Source organism: Heterocephalus glaber, unplaced genomic scaffold, assembly GCF_053883595.1.
Source record: "Heterocephalus glaber isolate CG9 unplaced genomic scaffold, H.glaber_assembly_v1.0 deba00001442, whole genome shotgun sequence".
NCBI classification, from domain to species: domain Eukaryota; kingdom Metazoa; phylum Chordata; class Mammalia; order Rodentia; family Bathyergidae; genus Heterocephalus; species Heterocephalus glaber.
This window is the reverse complement of record NW_028258296.1, coordinates 5,048,877-5,073,785: the sequence shown is the minus strand read 5'-3', so window position 1 is coordinate 5,073,785 and position 24,909 is coordinate 5,048,877. Positions and strand designations below refer to the sequence as shown.

Genomic DNA, 24,909 nt, shown 5'->3' with positions numbered 1-24,909 from the left:
GTGCTGCTGTGGGTCCCTTGGACGCGCAGTCATGGCACCCATCACTTGGTAGTGTCACAGCACTGTGTCAAGGTTCATCTGTGTTGTGACGTGTGTCAGAATTAATTTTTTATTTTTTGAGACAATCTCGCTATGTAGCTCAGGCTGGCCTTGAACTCATGGCGATCCTCCTGCCTCAGCCTCCCAAGTGCTGGGATTACAGGCGTGTAGCACCACACCCAAAAGTTTATTAAGGCTGAATAGTACATGCTTCCTGGCCATTTATACATCCTCTTTGAAAGAATACCTACTAAAATCCTTCTTATTTTTTAGTTCAGGGTGGTTTTTAAAAAAAAATTGTTGAATTCTCTATATTATTCTAGATTTTAAGCCTTTTTCAGATACATTATTTGCACATTTTTTCCTATTCCATAAGTTGCCTTTTTTCCCTGTTGATATACTTTGATGTGCTGAAGTTTTAAATTTTGATGTTCTACAGTTATCTTTTACTTTCAGTGACTTTGCTTTTGGTGGCATTTACAAGAACTCGTTGCCAAGTGCACCATCTGGTTTTTCCTTCTAAAAGCTTTTATTTATGTATTTATTTTTGTGGTACCGGGGTTTGAACCCAGGGCTTTTGTACCGAGCTACACTGTGTCCCCTCAGTGAAGTTGGCAGGTGTCAGATAGCTGCAGTGGAGAGGTCTCTGTCCATGTGTCCCTCCCTCCTCCTTCCACCCATCCATGCCTTCTTCCACGTGTCTGTCCACCCGTCCATCCATCCATCTTTCCATCTTACTTTTCGCATTGCTGAGACAAAATACCCGACACCTGGAATTAAAAGGGGAAGGTTTATTTAGCTCACAGTTTGCAGAGGCTCAGTCCATAGTCAGCTGGCTCTTTGGCGGGTGGCTCGACAGAGGAGAAACAGTTCATGGCGGATGGAAGGTAGCAAAGCAACAAGAGGCCTTAACATCATCTTTCTGCACCTCTTATCCAGACTACCGGGCTCAGGGAGGGGGCCCAGCCGCTCAGTGGACTGCGTTAGTGGTCACCCGCCCTTAATCCCAGCGTCACACTAGGTCCAGCCACCGCTGAGAAAGCCCTGTGACCGCACGCGACTCGGGATGGCTGGCCGCAGCCATAGCCACCGTCGTCCGCGCATCCGCCGGCCGCAGTCGCGCTCACAGAGCAGCCAGGGCGGCGGAACCCACGCGGGACCTGCAGTCGGCCGCACTCCAGCGCCCTTGCTCAGCCGTGGACGCTCGGCGCCCGGCTGCCCGTCTGCCCTTGCCGGGGGCGCCCTCTGCGGTGCGCGACGGGAGCGGCCCGAGCGCTGCACCGAGGGCCCCGGCGAGGCCTGCTTCGCTCCCGGATTAACCGCGGGCCTTGACTTCAAGCCCCTTTCTCTCTGGGCATGCGGTCGAGGTTTCCGGCGCGGGAGGACGCGTGAGGGCCAGCGGTCTCCTCCGCACAAGCAAGCGGGAAGGGCTGCCCTGGGGAGCCGCGTCCCCACCGACCCGCACAGCCCGCAGCGCCCAGACCTCAGAGCCCACTGTGCCCCAAAGTGGATGGCAGTGGATGACTGAGGTCCAGCTGGCGGGGAGGCAGCAGCTCCATGGAGGAAAGCCGTCCGCCTGAACTCCCGCCCCGGCCCTCTGCGCTCCGGGGGGGGGGGCGCGGGGGCCGCGCACCTTTCTGCTCCGTCCCGACCTCCTGGTCGCAGAGCCTGCTCACCTGTCTTTCCCAGTGGGAGGGAATCCTCTCTCCACTCAGACTTGTGGGGCAAAAGGTAGACTATTTGGATTGCAAACAGGTTTTCTACCCCGCACTACACATCTGCCTCGAGCACAGAGATGGGACTTGGGAAAATAGGGGAACAAACTCCAGACAGCAAGCCGGTGTGGTGGTGTGCTCCTGTAATCCCAGCACTCTGGGAGGCTGAGGCAGGAGGGTCAAAAGTGAGCCCAGCGTGGGCATTTTAGTAGCTTGCCAAGATCTTGATCTACAATAAAAAGCCGGGCAGTGCAGCTTAGTGTGAGGGCTGCGGTTCACGCCGCAGTACCACATGCGCGGGCGCGCACGCACGCACGTCCAGGCCGCTGGACAGCAGCTGTCATTCGGGAGTCGGGGCGGTGCTACTGTGAAGAGGGCTCACGGAGAATCTTCACGCACCTGTCGCTTCCCGGCCACTGGTGCTTGCAGTGGGCTTCTCTGCTGCTGCCCTCCGAGGGAGCGCGAGCCGCCTGGGCGCTTCCCGCCGCATGGGCCCGGGGGCGCCGCCTTCTCGGGAGGGGACTTCCCGCCCGCCCAGCAAGCGTGGCCAGTTGTCTGGTGGGCAGGATTCTGAGTGAAGTGCGAATTTTGGGCCACCGCTTGGTTGAAAAGAGGGGCACGGGACAGTGTGAAGGCCAGGCAGGCCCTGTCAGAGAGCTGAGCATCACCCTGGGTGTGCGACGACGGATCCGGGCAGTGCAGTTGGCGTTCGCTTCTCCACAGAACTGGGCGGGTGGCAGGTGTCCCGCGAGTGCCGCCCCGCCCCCCCCCCCCCGTCGGCCCCGCCCGGACGCACGGCCGTCACCCCGGGCAGGGCCGCTCTGCGGGTACAGGGGACAGGGCTCTGGGGCCGAGCACTTGCTGGGTACCAGGGTACGTGGGACGCAAACCTTCGCTGTCAGTTTGGATCAAGGGGAACGAGAACTGGGCCTCAGTTTAGACAGGCTCCATGCTCTTCGGTGGGTGAATTAGAGGCTTTACAGACGCTCAGATTACTTCCTGCTTGCAAGAAAAATGACATTTAAAATACATTATACTAATTTTAAATACATCTACCTCATGTACATCATATGAGCTAGTGTAAAGACAGCCATGACAAAACCCAGTCGCACTGCCAAAGGAAAAACATCAATTTACGGGCACATGCAAGAGGGTATGGGAAACTGGTCTGAGAAGTTGCCTTCAGATAGACAGATGTGTGAAATCAACCCATACCGGGGCAGACAGTCCCTTGAGTCTGCACATGATGAACCTGGATATTAAAGAACAGAGCTGATGATTTAATTCAAATCATCAAAATCACGACATACAAAATGAAAAGTCATTTTTAGTGAGACAGAATAAAAGATTAGAATTTGAGAATTCCCGCCCCTCTTGTGATACACTTTTTCACACTGGCATTTCTGATGAGTATGAATTAAGAGTTGGGAAAAGCCTACTCATTTGGTATTCATGAGAGTGACAGCCTGCCAGTCACTCCCAAGGGTCAGCAGCTCACATCTGACTATGGCTTTGGAAATGAACACTTAACTATCCACAGACAGCAAAGCAAATACTGTGACAAAACAAGTTTTATTTTGTAAAATAGCATGTGATACGAACTCCATTGCAAAAGAAGGGAACAAATTATTTTTACTTGCATAGTTTAGAAGGAAAGAAACAGGGTGAATGGAGGTCCTTGGAGTACAAATACATCGCCAGAGATCAGGAACCACTGCAAAGCTACTCAGTGTTCTAGGTGCTGCTGCAGAGGAACAAGACTGTATTTTATCTGCGCTGGGAATCATGTGGTTCAGACAGATGTGAAAAGCTATAGTTAAAACCTAGTGAATTAATCTAATGAAAATCATTCACACCACACTATGTACACAGGCATGTTTACAAAAATATTTTAATAAGCATATTCAGAGTGGCAGAAGGGAATGGGAGAAGGAAAATATTTTACAGTGCAAAATTACTATGCATAAATTTAAAAACATCTAATTCATACTTTTAAATGCCTACTTAAATAGTACTTCAAATACATTTTAAAGCTCAACAGATCTGTGTTGAACTGAGTTGCAGATGATGAAACCTATGTGAAAACATCAGAAAACAGAACCCCCGTTCCAGATGAAAACGCAAGTGGTCCGCTGGGCGGGGAGAGGTGGGGACCAAGTGACTACTGAGCAAGGCTGCTGCTCCCAATGTGGTGTGCCAAGAGTTATGAAACGTACTAAGTCTTAAGCAAATTCAATTCATGATATTACCTAGATTTTTAAATAGTGCAATGACTTATCAAGTTATAGTGGCTGCATTATGAAGAACAAAGTGTGAAATACCTGTATAAAAACAAAGTACAATTAAATATTTACGGAAAGCTGAGCATTACATATTATAATAGTGGGATGTCTTTCATTATGCGTACTTTAAAAAGATTAAGAAAAGTAAAATTTCCTAACATTTATACATGTGCCATTATTTGCAAACACGCCTGAGAATTTACTTAAAACATTCCTGTATCAATGGTTTGCAAGAACTTCACAAACCGGGGCCAGGGATTTAGCTCAGTGGTTCTGCTGCCTGCCCTGCAAGTGCAAGGACCCGAGTTCGATCCCTGGTACCAAAAAAACCTTCACAAACCAGCAAAGAAAATGCATCTTTTAAAAAAGGTGAAACGGTATTTGTCATATTACAACAATTTAACAAGTATAGCATCACCATTCTTTTTTTTTTTTGGTACCTGGGATTGCACTCGGGTCCTTGTGCTTGCGCAGTAGGCAGTGAAACCACTGAGCTAAATCCCCAGCTCTATCACCATTCTTTTAAAACACTTCTGTAGACCATCTTTGACAAAAAAGCTAGGATGCTTTGGATTCATTTAATAAACCCTAATTTAGAATATGGATTGTGAACATATGCTAAAGCTACTACTATTCTGGATAAATTAAAGTAAAACAAACAAAAAAATTCATGCTTTTCAATACCTCACCCCAAACCTTGATTCCTTGGACATTTAGGGAACAGTGCACACATATCACAGGAGTCCAGCAGCTACTGACACTGTCTGGGGACAAGGCTGCCCACTGGGACGGGAAGCAGTCAGAGCAAGTGCTAATCCTTGGTGGGGCCAAGCCTGAACCTCACGCTTCAGTGCAAACCTCGACTCAGCCACTGTAGACACTGAGCCATTACACACAAGACTGCTTTAGAAGGCATGGGCTCTTTTTTTTCCCTTGGTACCGGGAATCAAACTCAGGACTTTGCGCTTGCCAGGCAGGCATGGGGCACTGGCTCTTGAACTGATGGCTAAATTTGAGTTGGTAGAAGCATCTGGGAGTATGTTTGACAAAACAATCATCTTTCACAAGTTTGGATATAGGCTGGGGTATCAGCTGCATAAAATTATGTTTTTTAACAAGAATTTTACACTAAAAATGGCACTTTTACAAGTCTATGCAGATGAATAATGATATCTGTAATCATACAAAGCAGTGGTTTTCTGTTTATTTTCATTTTGGAAAAACATCATCAACCTGAACTGGACTGTAATTGGCAGTTTGCAAACTTCAAACTCTGTCACTTTCTCCTCCTAGAATCAATACGCTGCCTGCCAAGAGTGACTACCTGCATGTGCCGGTATCTAAGTATCACTTGACCTTTGCCTCTGTTGTCTGATGTAAAAATGGGAAGTTTTATGATACATACAAAAATAATCGAACAAGATTCTTGTCAGCATGACACACTGAAGCACTTATGCTGACATTAAACCTTCAGTTCTGCTTCAAAAATAATTTTGAAAATTATAGTAAATCCAAAACAGTACAATCTAAGGATCATGCTTAATTTCAGAATTTTCAAACTATTTGTCCTTAGGTAGAAATTTAAAAATTTTTTTCACAATCCTTTATGAATGCTTTTACCACCTGGATAAGAAACATGACTTAGTTAACTACACAAACACTTAAAAATTCATTAGAAAAACCTTAGCAAAATAAAATGAAAGCTGACAGACTCAGAATATCAATCCTCTCATAAAAGTTAACCAACTGTACAAGTTAAGAAAATTATACAAGCTTTTTTGTATTAAGAAAGGACAGCTCAGTCAAGACATATGTACTTGTAAAAATCTTTCAAAGGCTACAAAGAATCTGGAAAAATACAGAATGTATTTCTTAAGCCCAGATAAGAATATGGAAAGACATCATTGATGTCAACAATTTTACATATACAAACCTGACTTGGTTTATTTTTAAACTTCTATATATAAAAAAATCATGCTAGCATAACTTTCAGGATTCATAAGGGTTTCCTTAATAATGACACTCAATTTAGAGCAAAAAATGCCCGTTACAAAGACATTTCAAGAAACTCAAGAAAAACTAGTGTAAAACAGAAATTTGAACTTTTTTTTCATTCCTCCGTATCAAACAAAGGAAAAATTACCTTGTAGTGAAATTTTACAACAATGTATCAGGATGAGAAGGTATGGATTTATGTTTAGCTCATTCAAATTTACTGAACTTTTTTATATCCGTAAAAGGGTCTTTGCCAGTTTTGAAGTAAAAGAACCTGTAAAAGGCAGAATTATAAAATCTTATTTCTTACTGCTACCAAATCATATTTTCATGTTTAAACCAACAGCTTCAAGGAAATCAACTTAAGGTAACCCATCAACCCTGAAAATTTTAGTCACACCAGAATTACTCCAAGAAAGTAAAATAGGTCTAAATTTTAGTCATCTGTGTTTTCAAGTTCTTCAAATTTTCCATGTGACATTGCTTCTTGGAAGAATTCAGAAGAACCTGGACTTTCCTTTCCATTGCTGTTTACCCTTCGCTTTTTGGCAGGTCTCTCACTTTTTTCATCAAAATCATTTTCATTTCTTGCAGTCATATGAGCAAGTTTTGGGTCAGTGGTAAGGTTATCTGCGTCATAGCCATTGGTGTCCATCTCTGTGTGAAGTGGTCTCTTATGTCCACCTGTTGGCCCATTAACATGCAACCCTTCACCTTTTCCTTCTTCTTTGTTTGCCATTTCACCTGGTCCATTAGATGGCATCCCTAAGTTAGAAGAAAAATAAATGATACTACTAATATGATGAAATTACATTTGAAAACTATTATACAATTACTGCAAACAACTTTTCATCAAGGAAGTGAGGTTTGGGCTCTGTACACACAGAGGTTTTAACCCCATCTCCATGGCTACGGTACCAGCTGTGTTCCTCAGCTTCATCACACTTACAGTGAGGATTTCAACAGGTTTACGTGCCAGGGTCACTACAAGTTAAGTAAGTTCTGTAAGGAGCAGGAACAGGTGTGGCTGTGTTAAAAGCAGCTAGGTACTGTGTGACCACAAAGAGGCGCTGGGCCCACCAGTCCAAGCAAGCCGAACTGAGAAGTAAGAGGCAAGGAGGGCTTTGGGTTTAGCCAGACTACTGTGCCTTCCAAAACCACATAAAACAAAGTCAGTGTTCTTTACTATGGAACCTTAAGTTTTATATTGCCATATAAAATCAAGATGATGCCATGACTTTATTCATAATGTAAATCTATGGATTTGTGCTTTAAAAGATCACACATTGTTATTTAAGTGGACTCAGTAATCTGCCACAATGGCAAAACATTAATGCTATAGTGCCCAAACATACATTGAACATGGTAGTAAATTCACATTTCCCTATAATCACTAAGAAAAGTAAATCCATTATTATTCTAGCAAAACCAAGTAACAACAGAAACATCATTTTAAAGTTGACTGCAAAATGTAATACAACTTTTGGGGACAGGAAGTAAAATACAGGATGTACACCCCTGGAGAAAATGAAATTTTAATTACCTGAAAATACACAGCTCTTAAAGGATGAGGCTCAAATACACATTTTGGTCAAATGCACTCAAGCCATGTGTGCAGGTGGGGTTAATCTGTCGTGTGCCACCGAAGAACAAGTAGGTAGCAGCAAGTCCAAAACACTAGGTCAGACTGATAGGTGAAAAAATAGCTCTAATGTTTCAAGGCACTAATTAAAGTCCTTGAGAAGAGAAAGAAAAGTGGGCTGGAAAGCTTCATCTTTTCTTTGAAAACAAAATCTTGATCTCACTTACCTGATGTGAATGGTCTCTGAGCTACTGAGACATTTATAATTTAGTTAACTTATATACTCTTCTGCATGTTCTCATCAAACTGCTAAAAAAGGGAAAGGCCGTGTTTGGTATTAAAATGTTAGGGACGAACAGAAAGACAGAACATTATAACTGTAATGCGGAAGCTGCCTCTCTGCATCTTTATGGACCTCAGGACGGCTGTGGTGGGTACCGGCTGACAGGCCAACAGCACCCAGACCAGGACACAGCATTGGCCCCGAGGGTTGGCCACCTCCTTGTACCAATGCCACGTGGGATCGGAGGCCAGAGCAAGGGCCAAAGCTGTGTTTCCCTGAGCCGGCGGGTGGTGGGGCAACACAGCTCTCCACCAGCCCTTCCAAAGCCTTCTAGCTTACGACAGCCATTTCCATCAGGTGCAAGTCAAAATACCTCTTACTTGTTCTTGCTGATCAGCACAGCGACCTCCGATTCCCTGTGTATTTTGAACAAGAACACTATGTGAACCCTAAGCACACTGGTGTGGCTTTTGCTTTTCTTTTTCACGGAAATAAATATGTGCATGCTTCTGCAGCAGGCTGATACCTGCTTCATCCTTTCTCATCCAAGGTTATGTTCCTATCAAAGACAATGCCAATATTCAAAGCAGTGCCCATGTTGTGCATTTCTTTTTAACTGTACACTTAACACATTCCTAGCCACGCTCAACCACTGGCGGTACATGCATGACTGTCCCCTACCACGTGATGGCAGTCCCACATGTACCACAGGTGGTTCAGAGCCACCTGGTGCTGAGACTTACGAATCCCAGCCCTGTCGTGAATGAATCAAAGCACCGACGTGTTAGAAGCTCTCAAGGTATCCGTAAATGGGCACATCCCCATGCACTGGCTGCAGTTTTGGTGTAGAAGTTACGGCACCATCCCAACCAGGTAAGGAAAGCGGTGCCACTGAGACGGTCTCCTTAAAAGAAGCAATCGCCACTGAGAGACCAGACGCGTCTCCTGAGCACGCTGAGTGCGTGCCCTGGCCTCCCACCAGCCCCTGGTCCTGGTCCTGCTCGCTGGCCCGCCCGCCTGCTCACCGTTCTGGGTGCCCGTGGCGCTGTCCTCCCTCTCAGACTGGCCGTTGCTGCTGCTGGAGGCGGCTGGGGGTGGGGACGGAGCACGGCTGGAAGCGGTGCTCTCACTCTCGTCCAGAAGGCGGTCCATGTAGTCCCTGCCACCAACGGGAACGCCGTTACTTCCTTCTACTCAGAGAAACTGAGCACCGCAAAGCTGAGGTTTTAAATTTCCAAATCTTCCTCACAAACACTGTACATCCTAAGCTTCACTTCCATTCACTCCAGTGCCTGATTTACCGGGCCAGGGCTTACACATTTAAGGCCAGTTCTTTTTGGTTACATGTTTGTAGGGAAACGTAAAGTCTTTAAATTGGCAAGTTTTAAAGACCCGCTGGAAGCTTAAAGCTTTTCCATTTGTGCTCAGAGAAGCCCACACGAAACTGGAGTATGTGTAAGTGAAGAGAGGGAGCAGTATCACCAGGAGTACCAAATCATTTCAGAAAAGAGGCGGGTTGGATTTTAAGGCCCCTAAAGCAGTACCTGAAAGACAAATGGGGTCTGGTCAGAGGACTGTCCCCCCAAACTGTCCAGAGGACCTTGTCTGCCAGTGAGCTTATCTGCCGGGTTTATCCCATCAGTATCTCATTACAGCGAACTTACTCCTTCCTGTCTAGTGGCTGTGGTAAGTGACCGTGTCAGGCTGTGTTAGGGTTTAGAACTGAGCTAAACACTTGTCTCTGTAAGGTCTGTGCCTTTACCTGTGAAATGCAGATCAATGATTTCTATCCTACTTACCAGATGGGACTAGCATTAGGTGTGTGTATGAAATGTTCTGTAAACTACAAAGTGCTCCTGAATCCCTAGAATAAAGGTCGGCAAACTGTGGCCTGTGTAGTGGTCCCGTTTCGTAAAGCTTCGCAACACAGCTACATGTGATGGTGTCTATGACTTCTTGTGCAGTGACAACAGACCTAGGTAGCTGTAACAGAGACCGTAAGGCCAGAAGAACCCAAAATATTTCCTCTCCACCTCCACACAAAAAGTTGCCAACACCCATGCAAGAAGGCATCCTCACGAGTCTGTTCTATGTGACATCGCATCACTGGTGCCGAAGGTGTACACGGACAGAACAGAAGCTCAACACCTACACATATTACCTACTTTAAAATTCTTTCTGAATAGTATAGCAGAAAGATGAATATGAACTCTTAGTACCTTGAAAGCAGGGTAAGAGAACATAATAAAAAGTGGAAGCTGAAAGTCTGCGCTAACGGTGCACAACATACTCAGACTGGCAGCCGTAACTTCCATCTGCGCGACCACCACTGTTGTTGGGGTTATGGGGATGTATAGACAGGGTTATGACATCAGACCCCAAGCAGCTTCAAATGGTCTGAGGTATAAAACTCACACTTGGCACAGAGACACAGACGAGTGAGCCAGCTTAACATGTGGGGCATCATTTTCACCCTCTATAAACAGTGGGAATTCAACCCAATAGCTTTTAAGAGTGCTTCAGTGCTACGCTGTTCATCATGATTAGAACCAATGTGAAGTGCACAGAAACAGCAGTGAGAATGATGATCCCGAAGGAACGGCAGAAGCTAAGGCTACAGACAGAAGGCGCGGTGAGCAATGGCTGGAAACACGGCTCAGTGGGCATGAGTCACGGAGGGTGTTATAAGCCAAGCAAAGGAGCCAGAGTTGATGAGATATCAAAATGGTTTTAAATTTCTGAATATGGCAGCAATACTATGTAAGAATAATTATCATCATTTTTGAAAGATAAACAAAATCCAGACTGCTCAGGAAAGGACAAAGATGAGCCACACAGACAAGGTTGGAGTACATTCAGGTAACTGGGCTGTGCTGAGTTAATTTTTACATAAAAAAATTATTTGGAAGACTGAATATTTTATAGTGAAATCTTTAAGTTGCATATGGCTCTCAATTCTTCCCGGCAGTACGTAGGGAAAATCTGTAGTAGGATCAGGCGAAGGCTGTTTGTAGACCAAAAATAAAAAACAGGTGGCTAAAAAAGTACACTTCATTCTGGTGAACAACTGGAAGACAACAGTTTCACTTCAAAAACAACTGTTAGCTGAAAATGGAAACAAGCCAGACCAGTCTCTCTGCTTACAGAAAACCGTAATTTCTTGCTGTATGAAAAATAATGCAGAGTCTGTTCACTGCTTTTTAAAGAAGACGTAACAGAAAAGCAATGATCTCAGACAAAATAGGCTTTCTAAAGGACCCACAGGGGACTCAACTGAGGCCCACGGAATCAAGGCAACCCTGCCCAAGGGAAAAACCATGTCTGTTCATTTCACACCAGTGTACAAAGGGGGACCGCTGTGAACTCCACGTCTGAGAAGAGGAGGCAAGGTTACTCTGAACTGTGGTTACTCAGTCTGTGGGATGCTTAACTTTACAAGGAATCAGGCTTGCAGGCAGGAGTCACTCTAGAGATACAGAGGAAATCGGGGTGTCGGGGCACACCGCTCCTAACTGCTGAGCTCAACACCACAGAGGTCCAACTAAGCCAGCCCACAGCACCTCCCTTGGTGATGCCTTCTGAAAGAGAAACCTGGGTGAGCCTGGGTCTGCCCCAGCATGGCAATCTTATGTTCCTACTGCCGAGGACGACAGACTGTGTACTTCATGTGTGAACATTACTTCTGAAAAGGGTGAAAAGAATGAAAGCTGTTACTACTCCTTTTCCATACAGAATAGTTTGAAAACTGTGGCTATTTTAAGATATACGGTGCAGACTGGATAGCTGTATCTAATTCCGTACCATTATGCTTTAATATTACCAATGAATAATCCACAAAAAATCTTGTAACTTTAATAACACCAGGCAATTATATAAAACGTGCATGCTGTTCTATCTTCGATGCTACTCTAGTGATCACCAACTCTGAATAAGTGGGATGAGGCATGCAGTCCACTGGCTCATCCTTGCCAAGGATCAATTATACTTATCTACTCCTCCTTTGACTCTTTTGCTTTGGGTTTTAGAACATCTGAATTTTCCAAGGAAGCGAGTAGCAAAGACATCTATGTCTAAATGTGAGTGATGGGAGTAGCAGTATACCCAGGAGCCCGAGAAGCACAACCACACAGAGGTAACCAGCACAGCTTTAAAGCCATAATGTGGCCAGGCCAGCCTGAGGACATGTGTACCGGGCCACACTGATGACATCAAGACACAGCTTTGCGTCACTTTTATTCTGTAAACATCAGGGAATATTTGAGGATTGTATTGTACAGTTCCTTCCAGGATAATAGTTCATCAAAATGTTCAATAATTCATGTGAGACAAAGTTTCGATGCTCGCTATATTTAAGTAACAGATTACCAGGGGTGAGAGAATGTCCTATTCCAAAGTAAGCGTGAAGGAGGATAGGAGACTCTGAGGCATGGATTTGGGATGAGGCATATAAGACACCTGGAGAGAGTGGATACAATACCTATCTGTTGCTGGGAAAAAGGTGGAGTTGCATTACTGATTACATAGTATTTGTCAGCAGGAAAGACTCAGGACTGCTAGGAAAAGGGAAGCTACCATATACACATTCTTCCCTCTACAAAATCTAACAAGAAGATGTAGTTTGACCTCATTTATTGTATTTCTATGTTTTTTTCCTTTTTATAACAACTGTATTCAAATCTTATTTTGGTTCCTGGGATCAAAACAGACGGGACAAGAAAAAATATTAATTTCCCTTCAACACTGCAGGGCCTATTGGTCATATGGCCCTTTAGCTTTAGAAGAATCCCTCTTCTTCCCTATTCTGACTGCTTTCAAGTTATTAAAGAGACTAGATGTGCCAGGTGTTCTGATCCATTTCTTCCAGGGGCTCCTACTGAAAGCACACTCTAAACTTTGCTTTAATGATATGTTTATTGTCTCAAATAATATGAACTGTGGTCTACAATCTTATGACACTGAAAATTCTGAATTTTTTTGAAGAGCTGCAACTGATGATGAACAAATGTAAATTTATTACAAAAGCAAGATTCTAAAAGCCATAGTTCTCCTAAGAAAAATCTAGAAAAGCTCTTTTAGCAATAAAATAGTTCTAAGGGAAAAACATCAACTCACGTTACACCAGGATGAAGGTTGTATTTCTTTTTTCCAAATCGCGTTTGCTGAGCAAAGAAATCATAGCGTTCAGATTTTTTCCACATATAATAGAATGCTACACATTCCCCAACTGATCTTGTTCGGACCTATGAAAAAGAAATGGTGTTTTTACCAATCATTTCTCCCTGAGTGGAGTGATTTCATGAAAAACATCTGAAGTCTGAAACAAACAAACAAACAAACAAACAAACAAACTAGCTCCTCCTTAACCGACATACAATTGTACGTATCAAACACAACATTGCAGCAACAGTGTTGGAAACTCTTCTTTCTAAACTGCTAAGAGAAATAATGCAGAGGCAATGGGTCTTCAGACACTGAACTTTCTGTTGTACTAATAATTTACTGTAAAATAAACCCCCCTCTACTGAAAGTATCTGCGAGTGGCATGTAGGCTAAGATGAATATTATAGTTTGCATACACTCTCACAAAGCACCTAGGACTCCGCCTTTAAATTCTCTCAGAAGATTCTCTCACTCCCAACAGCAATCAGACTTCCGTAATTTACTTTCCGAGCGCCTCAGAATGCACCACAGGAATGTTAAAGCATTCTCGATGACGCTCAGGCTTTGGTTCCTAAGTCACTCCTGTGGCTTGGCGTGCTGCCCCCATCTGTGCAGGTGAACGGATCTCCTCAGTGTCCAACAGTCATGGGAATTACAAATGATGCTACTAAGACCCCCTTCCTTTTTGCCACTGAGTTTGGAAAGTCGGAAGAATTGACGTGCCTGAATAAAATACTAGGGCTTTAAAAGAAAAAAGGATACCTCAACCAATCCTCTGGATGCAAGATAATACTACTGTAACAAATTTTGGATGCTGAGGCAGGAAAACTGTGGCGATGCCCTTTCCTACCCAATCCACACACACACACACAAAGCCACGTTCCTCTGCTACTTGCACTTTATGACTATGACCCAGTTTTGCTTTGAGTCTGAAAATAACTGGGGCTTTAAAAAAAATCCTCTCAAGCTTCCGACTTCCTACAGAATCTCACTTCTAGACAGATTTAAGACAAATCAACTGTACTGTACTGAAAGTAAAAGATGAAGACTTTTTGGCACATGCAAAGTTTGCATTGTAGGACATCTCCAATAAAACTCTGAATTTTAATTCCAAGTGTAAAATTCCAATTCCTTGATGTTTTCTCACTGAAACATTTTTTTCTCCCTCCATAGACTACCGTCCTCCCTTTGTTCACTACAGCAACTAGTGTGATTACATCTAGGTCAGATGCTGCCTACCCTGTGACATTAAAAGACCATCCTCCAAATACACATTTATAAAGCAACCAAGGTCGTATTTTTAGTAAGACATTTTTGGCTCATAGCTCGAGGCCACGTAGTAAGTTCTTTGGGCTTACAAAGAAGCAGGGCTGCTGCTTCTGCTGACCAGATCAGCCATCATCCTAGGGTGCTCTCCACGGGAATCAGGCTTGGTTGGTCAGGGTCAGTGGCATGTGAATTCAAGCAAGAATGCTAATGCTATAAAAATATTATAAAAATGATCCTTTCAACCATGAAATGTGGGATTTAAAAAATCAGAAAGATAAATAGTCGTTAGCATAAAATAGTCTTTTCCTAGTGTTGACTATATTTGACATTATTAGATGATTTGGACACATTAGGGCTATACATTTCAATAGCAATTATGCTTTCTAAGTTACCCTAAATGGTAAGACTCAAAATTTCTCATTCATTAGTCATGTCCAATGTCAATTACCAAAATACAAAAAGATAATTAAGAATGAATTAGTTAATGCACAAAAAGAAAGACAAATGAACTCACAGGATTAAAGTAGCCCTTATTTAGTAAGCATGAACTCATGTTAAATACATGCTGAGATGGACAGCACTCAATCACAGCCAGAAGTAAAGAGAAGAGTGGCTGGGTGTAGCTCGTGAGCAGAGCTTCTGCCTAGCAGGAGTAAGGCCTTGGGCTCAGTAAACAGCCATACACACACAGGGGTTAAGGCAAAAGACTTTCAGACCCAAGCCCCAGCACTATGGACACAGTCCTGCGTAAGCTACTGCACAACACCTAGAAGCCATCCTTAAGGAAATATGTGAAGCTGAGCTCCTTTCATTCAATAAAAATAACGTGATGTTCAAAAGCCTAGGAATAAATTTCCTATATTCAAGCACTGAGACCTTAATTTCATCTCTCTTAATCTTGTACAGACCAACTCATTTCCCTATTCTATAAACTGGGTAGTTACTATTAAAAATCCTACCTGAATGGAGTTCTCAGAATTAAATCCCCAAACAAATCTGTAAGTAATTATGAAGTTCTTTGGGGATAAGCACTGTATGGTTGATCTTACCAATATGGAATGACTACTGATCAAGTTAAATACAATTCTGAATTTATGACAACTGCAGTAATTCGTAACAAAGCCAACCTATTGCTGTGCCTACAAAGTTAAATCTTAAGCATGTGCTTTTAAACCAAGCAATGGTACATGCCAGTAAACCTAGCCAGCCTGTAGGAGGAGGCAAGAAGACTGCAAGCTTGAGCCTAAAGTGAGCAGTGTAGACCCTGTCTCAAAACAACAAAGTTCACAAGGTGCTCGGATAGCATGCACAAACTTCTAGGTTCAATCTCAGGACTTTAAAGGCAAACAAACAAAAAACAATGTGGCTTAACCTAAATTCTAAAAACTTTCATGTTAAAAGTGCTTTAAAATTTCAAAATTATTTTAAGACCCTCCTTAAAGTATTGGTCACAGACAGAAAACAGCTTTAAGTATTGTATTCTACACTCCAACCAGGCGTTGATTAATGTATTTGTAAATGATTGTTATTTTGTTTGTGCCAGTGAGGAATGAACCCAGGGCTTTTGCAATGAACTACATCCCCAGCCCTTTTTAAATGTTTGAGACAAGGTCTAAGTCACAAAGTTGCCTAGGCATTATTACTATTAATAATTAGCTATGTCCCTAAGATTATAATATTCATTATAGAAACTTTTAACAGAAAGTAGAGCAGATAAAAAGGTCAGTTTGGGTTATTAAATTTTTCATAAAACGAACATATATCATTACTTACTTTATTAGCCTGAATCAAATGAAAATCTTTTCCATAGGCCTTCAGCCCTTGTTCAAAATTTCTACACTCTTCCTCTGTCCAAACAGACAATTCCTCTGACAAAACGAGGGGGGAGAAACTGTTAAGTAATATTCCCCCAACGCTGCACATATCAAACAGAACTGCAAATGAAAATGTGACTTTCTGGTAAGAAACGAGGGAAACATTTTACTTTGAGGACTAACACTCATCATCACTGCAAAAGACAAAGCAACGAGAAATGCTCATTTCATAAAATTCTGACTGATCTGGCCCCTACTCTGGCCTCAACCTGGGCCACTTTCTCCCTCATTCATGACTCCACTCCATTAGGCCCTTCAGCTCTGTAAGTTTTCTAAGCTCTTTCCTACTTCACACACAGTGTGTGGCACCCCTTTGCCTAGACTTCCTGCTTCCCATCGATCCCAGGAAACATGTCACTTTGTTCTGGAAGCTTCCCCCAAACCCCAGGCTCACGTCCTCCAGCTGCAACAGCTCCTGCTCTCCCAGGAAGGAAGCGGCGTAATTGTCTCTCACCCTCTCTGCCCTGGCATCCTGCAGGCAGGGGCCTGGTTTACACTTAGGCCCTCAGAACTTAGGAGGCCTTCACGCTGTTGAATTAATCAGAATCTCTCACTTACAGGGCTGGGGATGTAGCTCAGTGGTGCCGCGTGTGCCTGCTTCGCAAGCACAAGGTCCTGAGTTCGATCCCCAGTACCATCAAACAAAAACAAAAACTAAGCAAAAAAACCAACTCTTACTTATTTCTTAATTATATACAAACTGAACTCTGAACAAGGTGAGGTGGGAGCCAGCTTTAGAGTAGAAAAGGAAAAACCAGTATTTTAGTTCTGGCTTATTTACGAATTATACCTGGCTCGGCCAACTTACCAAGTACACAGGCCTAATTCTCACAATTTTAAAGTGCAGGCAACATCTGTCATGTTGTAGCTCACAGGTATATTGCCAAGATCAAACAGGAAAATCTTTATAAACATACTTGGAAATTTTAAGGTATTATGCCTTTTTATATCTTCATTTAAATGGCCTTATTTTCCCATAAAGAAGGAAGGGGCAGCCTTACTCTCATTCCTCATTATGCCTTGTAGAATACTCATGTTCTGCAAATACTAATTCAGAAATTAAGCTTATTAAACTTAAGAGCTTAATTTTTGTATTTCTGCCAAATCATGAAAGCAAATAAAAACTTAACATTTATGCTTACCTCTAGCTGCTTTTACATTAAATCGTAACCTTCTCAATGCTTCTTCTGTATCAAAACTGCACTTAACCAATTCATATAAAGCCTAGAAAAAATAAAAGGCTTCCATGTATGATCCAGACTATGAGCAGTCCAACTTAAAGCTACAATTTAAAAGTTTTTTTCAGAATCTTGTGTTTGTTTTCATTCTTTTGTGGGGTGTGTGTGACATTTTTAGTGAATACAATATAAAAAAACACCAAGGAAAAATATCAATTCAACTGTGGTATTTAACGCCCCTGAACTTGTACAAGGTAGAATGTGTAAACACTCAAACTTGGTGGTCACAGTGTCTGAAGAATCTAGAAATAAAAATCTGTATCTTTTTATATAAACGCTAGGACAGAAAAGGTTTTCAGGTGCTGATTGCTGGGCTCGTGTCGGGCTCCGGACTTACCGTGCACACAGCAACATTAGCTCCCACGAGTTTCCCAGCCTGACAACAGGCACATGCTCTCAAGGACAGGAAAGAGAACACCAAGATTTTTGTTTATCTGCTCTAAAATCATAGTGATGAAGTAGTGTGGTAACAGTGAGTATCTTACACTGATTATAACCTCAGATTCTGTTAACATTTTAGTAATTTTGGTGGACAGAATAATTACACTGCAAGTGACAACACTGACATTTATTTATAAATGTGTATGCTTATTTTATCTGAGGAAAATGCTAACGGATGCCTCTTACGCACCTGTTCGTTGTCTTTTATGTGAGACCCTTCAGGAATTGCTTCTACACCTTTCTCGTCACCTGTTCTTCTGGATGCATCCTTAAGAAACACGATCACTTTGTCTTCTGGTAAGTACTCAGGGTCCCACAGGAGCTGGTCATCATTGTCATACACTGAATGGGTAGACATGAATGCTGGTGACACTGTCGGAATGCGACAGGGTTCAGGATCTGTGCTAACACACCACTGCCCAGGGACTCAGGCCCCAGTGCTGAGAGCTCAGAGAGCAGGTAGCTCCCACTCCTCACCCGACCTCCTCGTTGGGAAGACTCAGAAAGCACGATGCTGAGAGGAGGGAGGGCATGCCTTATGTCTGACTTCACTTTGAGTTCACCAGATTCCAAGAGCTCCATTTACTACCTGCAGGGCTCTGGGCAAGTTCCTTCCGTCCCTCTCTGCGACATCTGTGAAATAGTGCCAACCGTAACTCTCTCAAGGGAAGCTGTAAGGAGTTAGAGTACTGTCACATAGCTCTGGCACATATTAAGGTTCCCTAGATATTAGCTAGAATTATTATTTTTGAAAAGATGTCTAGAAGAACCCTCACCAAATGTTAGCGGTGTTTATCTTTTGGTGGTGTTACTGGCCAAAATTTTTTTGCGGGGGAGTACCAGGGATCAAACTCAGGACCTTGCACTTGTGAGGCAAGCATTGGAACCTCTGGCCAAAATTTTTTTACTACTTGTTTGTATGTCTCTATGATGCTTAAAAATGTATTGTAATTATACAAACCATTTTCACAAAAACAAAAGTTACAACTTTCAACTTTCATTTAAGTTTCATCACCATTTCTAATATGGCTAAGATTAAAGCCTAAATCTCACTAAAATTTAAAAAGTGAAAAGGAAAAGAGGACAACCTCCAACAAGAGCCCTGCGGGATTCCAAATGATAGAAGTGAAAGACAGACACATCAAGAAGGAAGAGTTACAAGGCAACCAATATCAAGAGTGTGGAATGGCAGGAGTCAGAAGAGCAAGGGCCAAGGGTGGCTTTGGTGACCTCACAAATACTCTGAGCGGCCGGGATGAACATCTGGAGTTACTAACACAGCTGTGAACATGGGGAGAGAAGCCACACTGGAGAAGACTGAAGAATAAATGGTAAGCAAAGATATTAAACAGAAAATGTTCTTCAGCAGTCTGTGCATGAGGGTGGAGACGGACAGTAACCAGAAGAAGTGAGTTACAGAATGTTTTTATTTTTAAAGCTAGGAGACAAACATTAAAATGCCAGTAGGTTTCTGCATCTTCTAATCTATTCCACTGATCTTCAGGTCTGTTTCTTTGCCAGTACCATGCTGTTTTTATCACAGCAGCTTTGTAGTATACTTTCAAGTTGGGGACTGTGATACCCCCTGCCATGTCTCTGTTGCCTAGAATTGCTTTTGCTATTCTAGGTTTCTTCTGCTTCCAAATGAATTTTTGGATTGTTTTCTCTAGTTCTGTGAAGTACATTGTTGGAATTTCAATTGGCATTACATTAAATCTATATAGTAGTTTTGGACGTATGGCCATTTTCACTATATTGGTTCTTCCTACCCAGGAACAAGGGATGTCTTTCCATTTTCTTATATTCTCTTCGATCTCCTCCTTCAGAGTGCTGTAGTTTTCAGTGTAGAGGTCTTTTGCTTCCTTTGTTGATTCCTAGATATTTCATTTTTTTAGATGCTATTGTAAAAGGAATTATTTCCCAAATTTCTCTCTCAATGGGTCTGCTATTTGCATAAGGCTATTGTTTTTTGAGTGTTGACCTTGTATCCAGCCACTCTACTGAATCTGTCATTGGAGGAAAGATAGCCTATTTAACAAATGGTGTTGGAAAAACTGGATTTCAACCTGCCAAAGATTAAAATTAGACCCATACCTATCACCGTGCACTAAACTAAGATCGAAGTGGATTAAAGATCTAAATATTAAGACAGAAACACTAAACTTGCTGGAAGATAAGTTAGGTAGAACTCTTGATGACATTGGCACAGGAAAAGACTTTATGAACAAATCTTCAGTAGCACGGGAGCTAGCACAAAGAATCAACAACTGGGATCTCATCATATTAAAAAGCTTCTGCACTGCAAGAGAAACTACCAACAGAGCTAAGAGACAACCTACAATGTGGGAAGAAATTTTTAGCAGCTGTACCTCAGACAAAGGTTTACTATCGAGAATATATAAAGAACTGAAAAAAATCAGACCCCCCAAATTCAAAGACCCAATTCAAAAATGGGCATCCGAAATGAACAGACATTTCTCAGACAAAGAACTAAAAACAGCAAATAAATATATGAAAAAATGTTCAACATCACTCACTGGTCATTCGAGAGATGCAGATAAAAACAACACTGAGATTCCACCTCACCCCAGAAAGAATGGCTATCAAGAAATCAACCAATAACAAATGCTGGTGGGGTTGTGGGGAGAAAAGAACCCTTCTCTCCATTGCTGGTGGGAGTGCAGACTGGTGCAACCACTGTGGAAATCCGTATGGAGATACCTCAAAGAGCTAGGACTAGAGGTACCGTTTGACCCAGCTATGCCCCTGCTGGGAATCTTCCCCAAAGAATTAAAAGAATCATATCACAGCAATATATGTGCACCTATGTTTATAGTGGTACAGTTTGTAATAGTGAAAGCTTGGAAACGGCCCAAGTGCCCATCGATTGGAAATTGGATAAAGATGTGTTTGTTTAAATAAAATGGAGTACTACTCAGCCATAAAGAATGAGAAACTAGAGACATTTATAGCTAAATGGATGCATATTGAGGCCGTACACTTAAGTGAAATAAGTAGGACACCCTCGTGTAAATATCGCATAGTTTCTCTAGTGTGAGAAACTGAAAGTGTAAATAAGGATAAAAATGATTAAAATGAATAACTGATAATTTGAAATAGGAAAAGGAAAAATTATGAGAAAGAAAGAAAAAAAAAGGAATCAAAGTCTGTGTAAAGAGGGAAGGGTGGAGGGGCTGAAGGGTGCACAGGTAATGGGAGAAAAAATAAGAACCAAGATACATCATGTACAGGTACAAACACCGAATGACAAATGTAAATGTATTTTATACCTAAAATGTACCAATTAATATATAAATTAAAAATAAATAAATAAAATGCCAGTAGGAAGGAGCTTGCTTGACAAAAATTTTAAAGAGATGAAGGATAACCCTGTCAAAATTCACTTTTCAATAAAAGGAACTAACAGTTACTGAAGCCTGTCTGATGGACCAGGCAATTTCCTGTTTTCATACAATCACCTCGCCCCTGCCACACACACTCACTCTGCAGCCCCTCCTACCGCAGTGCTTCCCCAGATGATACTTTTTTAAAAGTGCAGTTCCAAGGACTCTAACAAACGTCATCCCTTTCCAACCTGCTGGGATGGTCCTAGTTAACTTTAAATTGTGCAGGCAGTAACACCCGTAATAAAGTGAATCTGTACACACCGCTCCGGATCTCTGTTCTCTGCTTGGTTCTGCAGACTACAGGCTGTTCTGGGGGTGGGTAAGTCTGTCTCAGGAAGAAGGCGGCAAAGGCACTTGAGTCCCAAGCCCCAGTAGCTCCCCTGTGCAACCACAGGACGCCATGGCCTCCCTGGAGCCACACAGGCACCCGTCACCAGAGGGCGCCAAACGACAGGGCGGTAGGGACTGGCCGGCCAGCCCAGATTCTCTCCAAGCCTCCCTCCATATTCTGCACTTCATTTTCTGCAGCTGCAAGACACTCAGTAAGGGCCACGGAGGTAAGGGACACTGCCTTCTCTGGTTTCAGACACAGGCCAAATTATTTTCCCATTATGTGTATACTGTAATCAATTCTGATTACAATCTAAACAAACAGTTATTTTAATAGAATGTCTATTATAGAATGACCAAAATATCAAAAGGATCAAAAAATTTGGAACTCCACTATTGTGACAAAACACACTACAGCTAAAGGAGAAATAACACCTACGTACAATATGGGGGGGCTACAGTGTTTAAAAAAAAACCCTACAGTAGCAACAGAGAAGGGAAAACTTATTTATAATTAAATGACACAACCATGCTGCCAATCACTGAAATGGAATGGAATGTTCTTAGTGATTCATTCTAAACCAGTTACCAAACACGATGCAACCTTTAACAGACAAGCCCAAATACACACACCGGCTATCATGGGAAAACAATCTGCGCGTGACTACAAGTGCGAGAAGAGCTGCCACACCAAGCAGGGCTGATGATCCTGACTCGGCAGGGCAGGTCTGAAACAGGACCCAGATCCTGCGTTTCTTACTCATTTGCAGAGGAACCTCATGGTGGTGGTGCGGGCCACCCTTTAAGTAGCAAGGTGTGCAACCATCTCATTTCAGCTGTTATCCAGGATACAATGAGAAACATCAGCAACAAGCAGGGTGGTTATGCATGCAGAAAGAAAAAAACGATTGGCAAAAGAAGCTGAGAGACTACCACCACAAAAGCATACAAACCGCTACAATCAGGAAATGCCCAACGAATAAATATTTACTTGCTGGCTTCCAGTTTTACTAAAGTAAGTATTATTCCATTTATAAAGCCTAAGTAAAAACTCTACCTAGTCAATCCTTTCAAAGCCTTAAACGCTGAGCTACAATCAAGACTATGGTATAATAATGGGGTTTACAACAGAAACCCCAAGTCATCACATTCTCAGAGGCTGCACTGTGACCAATTAACACGCCCTTTAAGTCACATCGCTTTTCCCTATACATGGGTTAAAAAAAATGCCTGTTTCAACATTACTTTCCAGGCTGAGCATCCCTAATAGGAAAACCTAAACTCCAAAACGTCCTGAAATCTAGAACACTTCTGCCCAAATAAAGTTCCTTACGAATTAGAACTAGATTGTGCTCAGCACACGCCTGTGGTCCCACAGCTAAGCAAGAGGCTGAGGCAAAGGACCACTGAGCCTGGGAAACAGAGACCCCGGCTCAAAAACAAAAAACATTTAAAAACATGAAAAATCATCTGTATGTGAGAAACAATTTATGTATAAATGTATGTATATATATGTATATGTATGTATGTACATATATGTATATATGTATATATGTATATATGTATATGTATATATGTATGTATATATATGTATATATATAAATGTATGTATAAATTTATGTATAAATGTATGTGAGAAACAATTTACAAGGTCCTTTACTATTCTCTGCTGCTTAATTCGTAGCCATCTAAAATTTATGTCATGCAAGCACGAAAACCTGATTGGGAATATAGTTAATAATTCTCTTTTTTCCTAAATAATCTACTTTTTCATCTGATTCTCAACTGATCTAGTTCAGGGTTTTCAATCTGGACACTGACAGTCTCTTTAGGGGGACTCTGTAGTGGAGCATCGCCCTGTGCACTGTCACTGTTAGCAGCGCGGGCCTTGGGCCAGTACACAGGTCATGCACACCGCTCTGTGAGGCAGGATCTCTGCATCTGCCTTTTGGTCTAGATGGGCCGACACCCACCGCCCCCAGGAGACGCAGGACCAGATGAACGACCCAAGGCTAACCACAGTACTCAAGTGCTTCTCTGCTCCGTGATTTCCTCCAGTCAGGTGTGCGACTCACTCCCAGCCAGCAGGGGCTCTCTCCAGGACTTCTGCTGGAGTCCAGGGCGACTAGGAAAAGCTTGCTTTTGCTGATCCTCTAGCTACAACTGTTAAGGTACATGACAAGCACTCCCTGTGGCCACTTTAGCCTATCTGAAAATGAATCAAAGGAGGGGAAGGACAGATGATATCCTAAGAGCCCCTGAATCCAATTCTAAATGAACCTGTATCAGCACAGACTTCCAGTAAAGCAACTCCATAAAAATTTTTTTTTTTTTTGCTTAAGCTAACTGAACTGGGTTTTTGTCACCTGCAAGCAAAAGGGCATCTGAAAATTTGGTCAACAAAATCTGAAGGTTAACCATCAACCAAATACTAACGCTACTTACTAGCACTTAGCATGCACCAGGACTGTGAGGCTCAGTGTTAGCTGTGCGATCATGACAGCCACTCGGTAAGGAGATGTTATTGTTACAGTTTTACAGAGGAAGAGAAAGAGAAGTCATGTATACAGGGCCAAATGTCTTGATTCGATTACCAGTTCTATTAACACCACTCTGCACCTGATTATTAACTCAGGTGCCAACTGTTTTTCAGAGCCTGTGCGGGAAGAATCGACTCATTACTATTAAGGCCAGAAAGATGAGTAACAAATTGTGATAACACAGTGGACCTTGCAACCGGTAGGTTATGCATTTGTGGATTTAGCCAACGGCAGACACAAAATATTCAGAAAAAAAATCTGCACCTGTAACAAACATTTAGAGACTTTTTCTTGTGATTGTTCCACAAACAACAGTTACCAACTAGTTCCAGAACATCTACACACAATGAGGGTTAAGAGTGATCCAGACGTGACTTATAGCACATGGGAGGAGGGCAAGGTGTAGAGCATGCACTGTGCCAGGGACCTGGCCTGAGGAGACCTGAGCACTGTGGATGCTGGCGCCTACAGGGGGAGTGGGGCAAAGGGTCCTGGAGCCCGGCCCCATGGACAGGAGGGCAGCTGTGCACTGAACGGGTTGAGCAGTAACTCACACAAATTTAAGAAAATGTTACTCAAGGTGCAGCTAAGGAGATTCTGTAAGCTGAAGAGATACCAGTGCAAAGGAGCATGCGTGAACTGTACCCATAACTAACAAATCTTTAGCTGCTTGCATCAGGAAGGCGAAGGATGCCAGGTGAAGAGCCATCAGACAGAGAGAGAGAAACATCTGCCCATGGCCCTCTAGGATATT

The 24,909-nt window shown here is 42.7% G+C and overlaps 2 protein-coding genes across 23 annotated transcripts in view; one reads left to right on the top strand and one right to left on the bottom strand.

Annotated features, from left to right (window-relative positions):
• The window catches only part of Slc35d1 (solute carrier family 35 member D1), a 47,961-nt gene extending 31,089 nt beyond the window's left edge, over positions 1–16,872 (top strand). Inside the window, exon 12 of one of the 2 annotated variants that reach the window (XM_087212891.1) lies at positions 11,922–16,872. In XM_087212891.1, the coding sequence (XP_087069017.1) occupies positions 11,922–11,970 (49 nt within the window). In that variant the 3' untranslated portion in view covers positions 11,971–16,872. Of the gene's footprint in view, positions 1–5,329; positions 8,411–11,921 lie in introns of those variants that run through there. The other variant, XM_087212890.1, reaches the window with a different exon arrangement.
• Mier1 (MIER1 transcriptional regulator) overlaps positions 3,630–24,909 on the bottom strand; it is a 57,274-nt gene continuing 35,994 nt past the window's right edge. For 13 of the 21 annotated variants that reach the window (XM_021255569.2, XM_021255570.2, XM_013070968.3 and 10 more), the window contains 6 exons: positions 18,069–18,250; positions 17,342–17,423; positions 16,099–16,193; positions 13,009–13,136; positions 8,922–9,055; positions 3,630–6,796 (listed from right to left, as the gene is read on the bottom strand). In XM_021255569.2, coding sequence (XP_021111228.1) covers positions 6,468–6,796; positions 8,922–9,055; positions 13,009–13,136; positions 16,099–16,193; positions 17,342–17,423; positions 18,069–18,250 — 950 coding nt within the window. In that variant the 3' untranslated portion in view covers positions 3,630–6,467. The remainder of the gene's footprint in view (positions 6,797–8,921; positions 9,056–13,008; positions 13,137–16,098; positions 16,194–17,341; positions 17,424–18,068; positions 18,251–24,909) is intronic. The other 8 variants (XM_087212888.1, XM_004841483.4, XM_004841484.4 and 5 more) reach the window with 1 other exon arrangement.